This window comes from Convolutriloba macropyga, unplaced genomic scaffold (genome assembly GCF_964194025.1).
Source record: "Convolutriloba macropyga unplaced genomic scaffold, txConMacr16.3 SCAFFOLD_2637, whole genome shotgun sequence".
Lineage (NCBI taxonomy): Eukaryota > Metazoa > Xenacoelomorpha > Acoela > Convolutidae > Convolutriloba > Convolutriloba macropyga.
This window is the reverse complement of record NW_027451081.1, coordinates 17,717-32,461: the sequence shown is the minus strand read 5'-3', so window position 1 is coordinate 32,461 and position 14,745 is coordinate 17,717. Positions and strand designations below refer to the sequence as shown.

General features: G+C 37.6%; 1 protein-coding gene across 1 annotated transcript; it reads right to left on the bottom strand.

The window, feature by feature from the left end:
- Window positions 1–697: 697 nt before the first annotated feature.
- On the bottom strand, window positions 698–4,451 carry LOC142356393 (uncharacterized). Its single transcript, XM_075408314.1, has 3 exons — window positions 2,436–4,451; window positions 2,098–2,223; window positions 698–1,000 (listed from the first exon to the last, which is right to left on the bottom strand). The coding sequence occupies exons 1-3, from the start codon at window positions 4,449–4,451 to the stop codon at window positions 698–700; spliced, it is 2,445 nt and encodes an 814-aa protein (XP_075264429.1).
- Window positions 4,452–14,745: the final 10,294 nt, after the last annotated feature.

Below are 14,745 nucleotides of genomic sequence, written 5' to 3'. Positions count from 1 at the left end.
GTTTTACAACGTGAGAAAAAACTGTTATTCGGGCTGACAATACTGGGGTTAACACTGCGAACAACAATGTGCAGTATCAATTAAGGCAATTGGACAAAAAAATACGGAAACTCTGAAACTTTTGACTGAAAGAATAAGCTGATTGTATGGAAATATCTGCAAAATATTAAGACCAGACTCAGAAAGACAAATTAAAAATTGCACTGCAGCAAGAGTTTCTGTCAGTTGAATAACATGAGTTACTAAAAATGCCCCTGTATGTGCACCCTGTATGTGATAGTAAATATAAAAAAAGAACATCGTTCCAAGTAGTCAGCGAGCTCAGTTGTAATATGCATGCGATTTACGTTTTTCTGTTAAATATAAAAAGATCAGCCATATAAATAATACCTAGTAGTATATAATACCTACGTAAAGAAAGGGGGTTATCATTCGACTCTTAACCATAGGATAATAGGTAGTGGCGGTTAAGTGGGAATAGGATAGGCGGGATAAAATCTCTCCTATTCAATCTTTCCCTTTTGAGTCTTGCCGCTTTTGTTTCCCTTTAACTTTGCTTTCTGTCTCGCCGCTTGCTTTTGATTTCAAAACACTCAAACAAATTAAATTAAAACCAAATTTCACACTGCATGCAAAATCAATACTGGTTCAGTTTTGCGTCTCTCTCTCTCTGGGCAATTAAATTTATTTATGCACACTAATATCGCCTTGCAGTTTTGCACACTGGGCCCTCTGACTCGCTTTCACTTGCTTCTTCTGCCTCAAAATTAATGAACGGATTATCGGGCGTAGAGTTTTCTTCAAAACTGGCATCGAAATCAACGATATCGCTACTTTCAATATCCGAATCATTTATATTCTGAGCAGCGACAAAACCGGGGTCTTGTGGTTGCCATGTGTTGGAGCTTTGGGTGGTATCTGGAGAGGAATGTGGTACAACAAAACTGTTATCCCACTCTGGGCTAGAGCTCAAAAGTAAATCGCTAAAATCGTCATAATCCTATTCCACATCGTCGTTATTCCAAACAATTTCATCGATAGCATAATCGACAATTTCATAATGGCCAAACGGGAGGGCTTTTATGCCATCGGGTAGTATATAGCACTTGTTGTCAAAAGCTGACAGACAAATTTTGTTTGTAGTAACTGTCTGCAGCCTGTGGTGGTCGGACACAATCCTGGTGTTCTCTGAGCGCAGGTGGTTTCCAGTGCTGAGAGTGTTTAAGAAGTCGACGTGGCGAAGATGTTGTTGTGCGGCCCTCGTCACCCCTTTTGCTGAAAGTTTTCGACAACCTAAAAGAAAGAAAGAAATGAGAAAAATTAGGTGCTATTATAATTACTAACCCCCTATGTAAATATAGTACGATTTAACACCTTCCAGATGCCTATTTAACCAATACGAATTTTTATACAACAACTAACAATTTTGTTTTATGAGAGAATAAACTTACTTTTTGACAGGATGGAGTACAGCTTCGGCTTCAAACAGATAAAGTCAGTATTATAGTCGCCGGCGAATTCGTCCTTGTATTTGAGGATGACTCTTTTGTTAGTGGTATCGTAAAGAAAGTGATTGGGTGGGTAATTTGAGAAATCAAAATGACTTAATACTGACTGAGGCTTCTGCGATAACTCTGTATAAAAATCGTCGCTTTTTATCGCATAAAGGAGACTATCTGTATCGCTGTAAAGAAGGCGACAATTAAAGTTGGGGCGCATGACATTGTAATGGAATGAGTACATGTGGAATTTTGCAAGATCTAATATAGCCGCTCCCACAATAGTGGGAGTGTTCCAATAAATGGACTTCGGCCGTGTGGTCAAGGCTGCTAAATTCTTCCCAAGGATCATATAGTGATCAAACTCAAATCTGGATATTATCTTCAGCGCATGCTCGGCATCTCGTGAGATTGTTATTTTATTTCTGCGTCTTTTCGATTCGCAGTTTTTACCATAAACTGCATTATTCATCTGTTTATAAAAGTTCTCTTCAAACTTGTTTGACGCAACTTGCCGCTTTTCACTATTTAGTGTAATGTATGGCGACAGCCAGTTTTCTTGTCGAAATTGAAGCACTCTGTGAACTTTCCTGATTACCAAGCCGAGCTGGACATAGAGTTTCAGCCGTTTGTAGTGGACCACGTATCTCTCTTTATCAAAGAACGTTTGCAGGAGTTTCTTTACTTTGGAAGATGGGATATTGTGTTGTTCTTTTAATTCGATCTGGTAATCGCTCAACCACTCATCTTCAACCACGTCTTTTGTGGGCGCCAACGGAAAATCGCGATGCTCATCATGAAGGCTCGGTGTGTAAGAGATATCGACCTCTACAAAGTATCCAATGCTAGCGTCATCGGCGGTGTCCAAAATCTCTTAAGTTGAGTATCTGTGTTGAACGCAAAGTCGGCGAGCGGTAGTTTCTCTAATTGCATTACGCCACCATAAAGGTTATTAGCGTCGACACAGAAACCAAAACAGGATTCCTCCGTGCTATCGTGGTTGGGAATATAGGAGTTATTTGCAGTGAAGCGCCGACTTTCAAAGACAGATGTGACTCCACCGCGAATTGCGGTTTCACTCATGTCCAAGTGTTCGCGCTCACTCAATAACTCGACATTGGCTTTGCAGATTCTAAGTGATGCTTCCTTAGCCATATTGGGTAGAGTGAAGAAGTGCATACAGTCCAGTTTATACGTATCGAAACTCAACTGTCGATGGAATTCGCAAACACATGCGAGTAGTGCACAGTCGAGCTTCAAGTATGAGTCATGATAATCCTGCAGTGTTCTACATTCCAGAATTTCCCACATCCTGCGTGCATGTTGTAAATTAGTCTCCGCTACCTTCACTGCTCCTCCGTGCAGAGTGTTACCCCACTTGCTCAGTGGTGGGAGACTGGTGTCACTGAACTTGGACCGACAAGTCACATAAGAGTAAGGGTAGTAGCCTTTCTGTTTAAGTAGCTGAAGGTTAGCATCAGATAATGTAGAAAACATTGCCCTCATTATTTCGAAACGGTCATCGGGTAAAATTTCAACAAGTTTCTCTAAAGAACTGTTCATCATCTTGAAGGAGTCTATGAATCGAAGATATTCGTAAACTTTCACTGTTTTTCCCTTTTCCGTTACGAAAGTGTCAATAAGCACACCAAATGTCATTGATATGTATTTTTCGTCGGTGGCTGGTATGACGCTGATGGTTGTGGTTGGCTCGCAGTTGTTCACTGCCAAGCAAATGTGATGTAAGTCATAATTTTGAATATTATGACCCACAACAGGGGTGAAATTGATATTTCGTCTCACGCGATTGCATTTCTCATGTGCACATCCCAAGAATTTACCACTGTAGTGGCAATGGTCCAGGTCAATTGTGTTCTCTGGACCTTCTGTTTCTGAAAACGATTTTTCACAAATCCAACAGTGCGTAGCGTTAGACTTTCCCAAGTTTCGTCTATCGCCTTTGAAGAAAGGGTGCTTCCTTTTCTGCTGATAAATATCTCTGGCTAGTTTGTGAAGCATTTTGACAAAATTTGTCATGCAAGCAGGAGAACTGTCTACATGATGAAAGATTGGCTTTGATGAGTGGTGATCTATCACTGTTAGCGCAAAGCCACACGGTTCATGTATCTCCTTGACCTGTGTAAAGGCCTTATCACTTTGTCCCTTGCAAGTAGACACGGGTCGTAAGAAAGACTCGAAGTCAAAATAGATAACAAGAGGGACAAACCATGTAGCAGCCAAGTTCGTGAACTTGTATGAGTTGTTCTCACTTGAAGGCATATGAATGACAGCAGGTGCATTTTTGCAACAGTTATTGAGATGTAGGTTGTAACTTTCAAGTCCTTCTCGACAAATCCAAAAACAGTTTCGACAAATTTTGTAGGAGAATCTGTAATCAAGTTCTCGCACGTTGCAAACAACCTTCAAAAGGTTTGTAATGAGGACGTAGTGATGACGGTCACATTCGTACAGCAAAATTAAATCCATTACAAAATCTGAGCTGTATGACGAAATTTTTAGAGGGAAAAACTGGCCGTTATCGTATCCAAACACGTTTACCTGACCGTTGTTGAGTGTTTCAAATTGAGGAATGTCTGCAAAGCCCATGGGCATAGTAAAATCGCCCAGAGGTTGATGCAGTCCTGGTTGATTGTATGTAGTTGGTGAAGTTTTGTCGGTTTGATAGTTTCGATCAATTCTATCTAAACTTATCTGATGATACATGTGATAAGCGGCCACAAAACAATACCTGAAGCAATCTCGATCTTCGTGGTTCCTAACGTTGAGCAATCCTCTGCAGTTGGCAATTTTTGACGGCAACGCGATGTATGATGAACCAAGAATTGGTCTGAAACGTGCGAATTTGACGTCAACTTTGAGAACTTTTTCGAGTGTCCAACCACTCCCCAAAGAGTTGAATGTCGTCAATACGCTCATCATCTTCTCCACCATTTGCCAATACGCTTCATCCGACAGTCAGTTTGCATAGACAGGAGTCATCAGAGAGTTTGCGTATATTTCAATACGGTCATCTTCTGGCATATCTGGCTCATCATACATAACTTTGACAAGCCGCAATTTTGCACACAGTTGAACTTTTTGAGGACCCTGGGTCAACTGCTCACTTATTAGAGTGTCTATTTTGGGTTTTTGTATCCGCATAAAGTTTTCAAGATCGTTGGACTCTTCGGCCGCTGTTGACTCGAGCGATCTCAGTACTCCATGGAATGCACTTTCCAACGGAGTGTCTCGAGGCTGAAATTGTTCACCTAGGACGGGTAAGTGATGAACGGAAGTCATTTGCTGTACATAAAGATGGCAATCGTTGAATCCGAGTAGGCAGCTTTGACAGCAATTGGTGAATCGTTGGTGTGCAGTTTTCATGTGTTTTTCGAGCAAAGAAATCTTCCGACAAGTAAACTCACATAATGAGCATTGATATACGGGTAAACCAATCTCATCAGGATGGAATTTATGCTCATGCCTGGAGCGATTTCCTTTTGTACTCACAATAGAATCACAATAACGACACTGGAAACCCATTTTTGAATTGTCTAATTCTAGTAAGAACGAATTGTTAAACTCGAGTACGAACAGTAGAAACGAATGAACAAGAAATGATTTCTCGGGTTTACAGTATTAGAGACTACAGTACTGCATAGGCGCCACATTCGAAGTTTTGAAATGCTGTTTTCTGATTGGTCGGTTTTGGCGCATACCTTTATTTCGAAATTTTGTTACTTTTGAGAGAAAAAAGATGTGTTTTCAACTCTCCATTGCAATCGTATGCCAAAATATACCACCACAGGGAACCCTACCGAGTATTGCTGATCATCGTTTGTGTCCAAAAACTTTTTTTCAGAACCTGGAAAAACATGCTAATATTCAAAATTGTAATAAATAGCGCTATTTTATGCATCTTCAATTACGGATGGTTAGAGTTGTCCTACGTTCTTAAGTGTGATGAGCAAAAATTTTCCCCGTGCCGAAGAACATAGGACCCATATAAAAAAATTGCTCAAAAATAAACAGAAAAAAAGTTTGTTTTTCTGTCAATCAAGTCATTAGTTAACAATTACATGACAATTACATGACATAAACATGTGTCTTTTTTCTGAGGCCTTTTTTGATGACAGCTGTTGTAAGATAAATTTACACTGAGGGCCCAATAAGTCCAAAAATTTAAAGAAAACCGATCTAACATCTTTCCTTAGGGTACTTCATATGCTAATTAATGCCAGATGTTAATGTGACATTAATTGCCAGATGTTTCGAAAATCGGTGAAGGAGCCGTTTTTTGATGATGATCCTTATGAGCAATAATGTCAGGCATCAAGCAGTGAGTACAAAACCGTTGCAAAAATTTGAATTTTTTTCAGTAATCAGTAATTAGGTTAATTAACCCTTAATTAGTCGCTAATTAGAGGCTAATTATCTCCCTAACGGATGAGTAAAATTTGACGAGTGTGATGAGATGTTTTGTATTTTAGAGTATGCTGAGTCTTACTGAACAATCAGTTTCATCCCAAGTATTTTTTGGAACCCTCTTTTTTGGGGTCATGTGTTAAAAAAATTTATTTTTTTGAGTTTTTTTCGTTTTTTTTCAAACTAACCTGCTCTTTTTTTTCAATTGATCCCCAAGTAACAAATGAGAGTTGATTCTAGTGTAAGCTGAAGAGGGCATCTACTGAAATAAGTGTCAAAAATTGACGTTTGAAATGCATTTTTTCGAAATATTTTCTTTGATTATTTTTTATTTTTTGAACAGTTCTTCGACTTATGAATTGAACTTGGAATTAAATCCATGCTACAGCTGTGGCATGGAGTTAACATGTTATTAGCGTCAGTACCGCATACTCTCACATATGGCTATATCTCTAAACTTTATGTTTAATATATATAATAATAACAAAATTTTTGCAGATTGGGAAAAGTATTTCTGGATATGATATTGAAAAACCTCACCACGTCATAGTAGTTGTAATAATTGACTGTTTGTTAGGAAACAAATGTTTACGTCATAATGAAAATCTTTTCTGAACATGTTCGAACTTGATCAGTAGCAATGTTTTAATTTCTTTGACTCAGCAGATTTAAAGCTATAAAACAGATTTAAAAAGTTAAATTCAGCTTTTAAAAAGTTGAAATCACACATTCTTGAAACAAAATCAAGTTAGCATCTCACTATATAAAAGAGTTTTGTGGTGATCCATTAAGTTTAGTTTTCAAGTTAATCAAATAAGTCCATTAAAGTATTCTCAGGTAGCCGTTTCTTTGGTGCATTGCAAATCTTTGGCGTGTCTGTGACACCAAAAACACGTGCTGGTTCTGGTGTTTGAAATTGTGTAGCTGACAGTAACGTTGTATCAAACTGGTTGTCACTGAACAGAGCCGTAGAATTGTTCTTGTGAATTCCCGCAAAGAGAGATGGACTAGATGTCGGTGTCAAACTGGGACTCGGATCAACTGCTGGTGTTACTGGCAAGCTGGCTGAATCCAATTGTGATTGATTTTCTGGGGAGCAAGGTGATGACTTTATGCCCCACATGTCAGCTAAGTTTTCGCAAGCTTGATAAGCCCCAGCTGGTTTTCAAACAGAGGCACACAGTCGCAATCGTAACGAAACAAAATTCGTTTAACGTCGTCAGGTAATGACTCCATGCCCAGATGTTGAAATGTTGCCAAAGTTTTTGGAGGTAAATGTCCTCCTGATGTAATAAGACTGCAATCTGCTGGTTCTGTCTTCTCTGGTAAAGAAGCAATTGCGTTAATGAAAAGCTTGGGTATCAAGCAGTGCTGGTAAGTTTGCCAAACATCGCCTTGTCTCTTCTGTTGAATAAGCACAACAAAGTTTTCGAACACTGTCTGATAAACCAATGTTCGCTCCAAGGAAATTACAGATTCAGCAAGTATTTGAACGGACATAATTTTCGTACAAATTTTGAGAAAGAAATTAAAACCAATTTGATAGAAGACTGTTGGTAGGTGTTTGTCTGGTAACGAACTGTTGAAAGAAACTAAAGTGCACTGAACGCAAGGTTTAAAGAAAATGAATAACTATTTTTAAAGTAATATTGCACAACGTGTAATTCAACAAATTATAACTGGGGTCAAATATGGTTTTAATTTTGGTAGTGTATGTGCTCTGATATATGCTCTAAATTTTGTTATTATACATGGGTCGATACACTTTATGGTGTGTACTAACTCAGTTCTTATCCAGAGCGTATTTTATTATTAGCATTTCATTGTACGCTGGTGCATGTTTATTCTTATCAGAATTTCCTTACTGCTGTAGGTTCACTTGTGCTTCTAATTATATCACACATCCTTCTAATTATATCACACATGATCCTTATGAGCAATAATGTCGGGCATCAAGCAGTGAGTACAAAACAGTTGCAAAAATTTGAATTTTTTTTCAGTAATTAGTAATTAGGTTAATTAACCCTTAATTAGTCGCTAATTAGAGGCTAATTATCTCCCTAACGGATGAGCAAAATTTGACGAGTGTGATGAGATGTTTTGTATTTTAGAGTATGCTGAGTCTTACTGAACAATCAGTTTCATCCCAAGTATTTTTTGGAACCCTCTTTTTTGGGGTCATGTGTTAAAAAAATTTTTTTTGAGTTTTTTTCGTTTTTTTTCAAACTAACATGCTCTTTTTTTTCAATTGATCCCCAAGTAACAAATAAGAGTTGATTCTAGTGTAAGCTGAAGAGGGCATTTACTGAAATAAGTGTCAAAATTTGACGTTTGAAATGCATTTTTTCGAAATATTTTCTTTGATTATTTTTTAATTTTTGAACAGTTCTTCGACTTATGAATTGAATTTGGAATTAAATCCATGCTACAGCTGTGGCATGGAGTTAACATGTTATTAGCGTCAGTACCGCATACTCTCACATATGGCTATATCTCTAAACTTTTTGTTTAATATATATAATAATAACAAAATTTTTGCAGATTGGGAAAAGTATTTCTGGATATGATATTGAAAAACCTCACCACGTCATAGTAGTTGTAATAATTGACTGTTTGTTAGGAAACAAATGTTTACGTCATAATGAAAATCTTTTCTGAACATGTTCGAACTTGATCAGTAGCAATGTTTTAATTTCTTTGACTCAGCAGATTTAAAGCTATAAAACAGATTTAAAAAGTTAAATTCAGCTTTTAAAAAGTTGAAATCACACATTCTTGAAACAAAATCAAGTTAGCATCTCACTATATAAAAGAGTTTTGTGGTGATCCATTAAGTTTAGTTTTCAAGTTAATCAAATAAGTCCATTAAAGTATTCTCAGGTAGCCGTTTCTTTGGTGCATTGCAAATCTTTGGCGTGTCTGTGACACCAAAAACACGTGCTGGTTCTGGTGTTTGAAATTGTGTAGCTGACAGTAACGTTGTATCAAACTGGTTGTCACTGAACAGAGCCGTAGAATTGTTCTTGTGAATTCCCGCAAAGAGAGATGGACTAGATGTCGGTGTCAAACTGGGACTCGGATCAACTGCTGGTGTTACTGGCAAGCTGGCTGAATCCAATTGTGATTGATTTTCTGGGGAGCAAGGTGATGACTTTATGCCCCACATGTCAGCTAAGTTTTCGCAAGCCTGATAAGCCCCAGCTGGTTTTCAAACAGAAATGTTTGTCTGGTAACGAACTGTTGAAAGAAACTAAAGTGCACTGAACGCAAGGTTTAAAGAAAATGAATAACTATTTTTAAAGTAATATTGCACAACGTGTAATTCAACAAATTATAACTGGGTCAAATATGGTTTTAATTTTGGTAGTGTATGTGCTCTGATATATGCTCTAAATTTTGTTATTATACATGGGTCGATACACTTTATGGTGTGTACTAACTCAGTTCTTATCCAGAGCGTATTTTATTATTAGCATTTCATTGTACGCTGGTGCATGTTTATTCTTATCAGAATTTCCTTACTGCTGTAGGTTCACTTGTGCTTCTATTTATATCACACATCCAGGGTCACATCTGTTCCAAGTGATAAACATATGGTCCGCATATAATTCCAATAAACAGTGTACACTGCACTGCTGGTCCAAATACACAACTAGGGTCACATCTGTTTTCTCTATAGAACCAAAACATGTGGTCCGCATATAATATCAATAAACAGTGTACACTGCACTGCTTGTTCAAATGCCCACCCAGGGTGGGTCACATTTGTGTTCTCAAAACATATGGTACGCATATAATTCCAATAAAAAGTGTACAGTGCACTGCTGGTCCAAGTACACACCTAGGTTCACATATGTTTTTTGTCTTATCTAAGGTCACAGCTGAAATTAATTATGCAATATGTGAACAACAGACAGACTCAAGTACGCCATAGGCGTACTTGAGCCTGTATTCACAAATCATTTGGATTTAATTAGGCAGTTTGACGACCTTTGTTTAAACCCAACTTGCCGCCCCATTGAGTTGGAGTTTTACACATTATAACACTTGAAAGTAATAAAACAAGTTGCACACTATGCCTTTCACGTCCACTAAAGACACAGAGTTTGGAGATTGTTATTTCGATATTTCCAAAACTGATAAGCGCTTAATCAGAGCAACGCTGAAAACCTATGAAAGGACAGGGACATATGTATTTCTGAAATTGTTCAAGAAAGCAACAGACGATTGCGGGTTTGAACAGAAAATTTCTCTAACTCTTGGAGAGTTTGAAAATTTGGTCAGCTCAGCTAGCAAAATACAGAACTCAGTGGCTGACCAGCTGTCAACAACAAAACCACCACTAGCGAAGAAACCAAAAATTCAAAAAAAAGTTGCCAACAACGATGGTTGAGGCGATGTTTGAGCGTTCTCCAAATTACTTTAAACAATTTCAGAAACAGTTCAAATTTCTCATTCTTGAAGAAAAACCTAGCTTTTCTATTGGAAATTTTTATGCAGTGTGTGCACATTTTGATTCCGAATTTTGCAATTTAGTAAACAGTCATCACGTTCTGATTGATACAACTACTTTTGAAAACGAAACAGTGAAACGATATCAGAGCTTTCCTGTGCCTTGTGTTTATACAGCTTTCAAATTCTTGTTTTGGACTGCACCAAAATTGGAGACTAATGGAGACGTTTTTACAAAACTCAAATTGGCAATCGAATTCAACGGTTCGGGAGAAAAAACCGATTCACAGTCAGTGCGCAAACGACTGCCAGCTTTTGCTAACCACAACAATTTATCGAAAAGCAGCTCTGCAAAACAAACAAATGCCAATCTCAAACCGAGTGCCAAGATGTCAGTAGTTGCTCAAAAAACTATCTACAATGCCCGGCCTCCATCGAAACAAGTTCAAACTGATTTTGTTAATAGTGAAATTTTACGAAGAGTTGAAACAATTTTGTATGGTCCTCATTCTGGCGCTTTTTGTCAAATTATGGATAATTTTATGAGTGGATATGGAAAATTGAATATTGATTCTGATTTATTGAGTGTTCGCTTTGTGTATGAAGAAAAAGTAAAGTTTTGAAAGAAATAAATTTCTCAAGTTAGTAAGTTTAGAACATCATATGAAAAGCGAAACGAATCAATTCATTATCGCTAATATTTACAAGTTTTTGAGCATTGAAAACAAAATGAGCAATATAAATACAAAAAAGTCCACAAAGTTTAGAGTTTGCTCTTTGAATTGGTTGATTCTCCAAGAGTTGATAGATTTTGTGATTGCTGCCAACGGAAACGATTCTTTGATATAGGTGTTTGTACGATGAAATGGGCTGACCAAGGGGATCGGCAAACAAAAGTTGATTGTTTTTTTCTGCATAATAGTAACCAGTGGCTGCCAATATTTTCAGCAGTTGCTGCATTAACAATAAGGAAGCTGTTTCTGTTCATTTTTTCCGGAAAGTTGTTGGCCGCAAACAGACCATGGAATTTATATTTAACCTTGGAGTTTTGCAACCTTGGATTAAACCATTAATATCATTTTCATCCATTATTAATTTGTCAGAATGTGATTCTTTGATACTCTTCTTGCACTATCAACAAATATTGTGCTAGCTTTTTCGCCAATAATGAATATTTCTATATTGTTCGGTAAGGCCGCAGAAAATTTCAACTCAACAGAAATTGACGAATTTGTAAGCTCAACTTATTCCATGACCATTGTCGATGTAAGCTAAATCGGATATTGTGTTAAAGTAAAGACGTTTGTCATCACTTGTTGATATCGGACTGTCTGCCACAGGTAAACCGTTTCAATAAATATAAATCTGCTCAAGGTCGAATTTGCAGAAATTAAATGGTTTTTGTCTGTTGTTACCAAGAAACGCTTCGTTAGTGTTCAGACAAATTGCTAGTCTACGAATCGGTTCTCTGGCAAAAATATCTTCTTGTTTCCAACTGTGGAGACCCGTTGACGCCAGAAACGTTTTTGTTAGGGTCTCCAGGTAGGGATACGAAGCTGGACTTCTTAATAAAGTTTTTTCAATAGCCGATACAACATCATCGTTCAATGTCATCTTGCGCACATACAAATTAGCTTCGACAATTTTTACTTTGTAGTGCTTGGCAGCATCGTCAGACATTATAACAAAATCATCTATTGACCGTCTAAATGCAATGCGAAGTGTCACACCACTTAGCAAATGTCTGTCATAGGTGAAAAAGTCGACTGCAACTTTACCGTTGAATGTGCACTCAGCTGATTGCCTCACTAAGGCTTTCCTTCTGTTCACTTCCGCAGTTGACAGCGCTCCTGGATTTTCTTCGTAGAAGTAACCCTGACATGCCAACCAGGTGTTTTTTGCATCTTTGTTATGTGAAAATTCTGTTTCAATAAAACTTTTATGAGCATAGTTTCCATTAGCGTTTGAAATTTTTAGTCCATTAGCAGACACTGTACAGTCAGAGAAGAGTGATTGTAACACACTATTGCAAAAATAGGGAGCATCTGTCTTCGTAAAATCTGTTGCTGCTCCTGCGTCATATCTCAAATCAGCTTCTGATGACTGGACAATTTTACATTTTACTTCCAAGAAAATTTTCTGTAAGTCAATAAAATTATTTCGGTCACCGGCGACTTCAAATTCTAACATGGGTCCACTTGGACTGTAGACTGGGCCCAACTTTTGACAAAAACTACCATCGAAAGTTACTAAAAGAGAAGGTTTTTTGAATAAATCCAAAGAACTGTGAGTTGCTTCTGATGGTAACAAATTAGCGATCATCGTTCACTCTGGCAAAAAAATCTGACCGACTTCTTTTTGGAGCTCTGTGCGTTGAAATGGTTTTTTTTAATGTTTATTGATCGCTTTCTGTGGCTTGACTCGACTTGACTTCCTCCGACGTGAAGTATTTCGTCGAGATCCCCCAGTCTGTTCTTTAACAGTTTTTGCGATTGTATTTTTAAACGCCTGTTTAGGAGATTTTTTGCTTCCGACTACATCCAAAATCTCTGGAACACTTTGTTTCAAAAGCTCTTTCCCGATACGCTTCGCTGTAGGCAAAATGAAACGACGTGCTAAAGGCAGCGCAACACGTCCAATGCCTGCAGCTAGGGCTCCAAAACCACTTCCTCTTTGACGATAATGTCCAGAGAAGTGAGGCAAAGACGTTGCTTGATTCGCATAATAAGAATCCATTTTAGGAGGAAAATTTTTTGAATTGTAGTGTTAGAATAACTTTTCCAGTTCCCGAAAAGGGAACTAATTGTCCTGTTTCCGTTCTCAGTTCAATTGAAATCGATTGAATTGTGTTGGTTAGGAGCTTCTTATAGTCTAAATTTGTAAAAACTATCCGATGAATTGGCTCAAGCTCACAAACACTACCGTTTTTCAGACGTTGTTTTGAATCAATGACTCGCAAAAGAGGAGCCTTTGTGTCACCAACGTATTGATATTCAATTATGTTAGTGTAGATGAAAATTAGATGCTTTCCAGCACAAAGATCAGCTGGGAACTCCCGATAATAAGCTTTCGTATCATCACTTTTCATAAACCTGTTCGCATTGGGAATCATTTTGTACCCAATATGTATTCCATTACCGTCAGGAATACCCTTAAATCCAATAATGCTCGGAATTTCCTCGCTGGGAAATGTAATTCCCTCATATTTGCCAAATAAAATTTCATATTTTCCAGAGCTCTTCAACTCTCTGAAAGAAAAATTGGGCAGTCCAATTGTTCGCTTAATTGTAGCAAGAAGTTATGCCACTGTATCAAAGGTTCCTGGCATAAAACTAAATTGTTGTCCACTATAAGGTCTAGAAATAACATTAGCTCCCGAAGACATCTTTTGGGAATCTTTGTAGTCTTTTAAGTTGTACACAATTAGATTTCCGTTTACTATGTTTTCTATTTTAGTTGGGAATATGATTTCACTTAACGCCACTCTCCAATCACCTGCAAGTTGAATTTCGTCATTAAAAAAATTTCGAAATGATGCAAGTGTGTTTGAATCAAATATTTCCATTGAAGCGGATGAAACAACGTGAACTGTAAACTCGTCTTCAAACCGGTTGTTGGACATTTTCAACGAGAGGGAGCCTGACAAGTTGTAATTCTGGTTCATAAAATTTTCCTTGAATTGGTTCTTTGTCTGTGTTGACCAAGGAGTATGTTGGTGGGCTTAATGTTGGTATTCCCGTCATTTCAAAGACTTCGTCTGTGAACGATTGCTTGTAACTTTTCCTGAATGCTTTATCTTTTTTAACTATTCTCACAAAGTCTCCAATGTAAAACTTGGGCTTCTGATTTGAGCTTGTTTGGACTGTCAATGAAACTAGTCGTGGCACATCTTTTTTTGTAACTTTGTTGGGAGCAATTTTAGTTACTCGATTGACTCTTGAATTGATTGTTTTCACAAATTGGTCTAATTGGTCAATGTAGCTATAGGTCCACTTTTCTTCGAGATACCGATGAATTATCTTTTTGAGAGATCTAATGCTCCTCTCTGCAAAAGCTGACTTTTTTTCACTGAAAGTACTATATAACTGAATTCCGCGTTTGTTGCACAATTGTTTGAATTCTCCCAGAAATTCTGTGCCATCGTCAACCCATACTTTTTCGGGCTGTTTGTTTTTGATCATCTTTTTGAATGCTTCAGCTGCTTCTGTTGCGTACTTTGTTTTTAATGGTTCCACTCGTAAATATCTTGACAAACAATCAACCGCTACTAGGAGATACTTGATGTTGCGGTTATACTTTGCTAATTTATCAACGTGTGCCAAATCTAGAGACCAAATTTCGTTAATGTCTTTTACAAAAACTTTAAGCC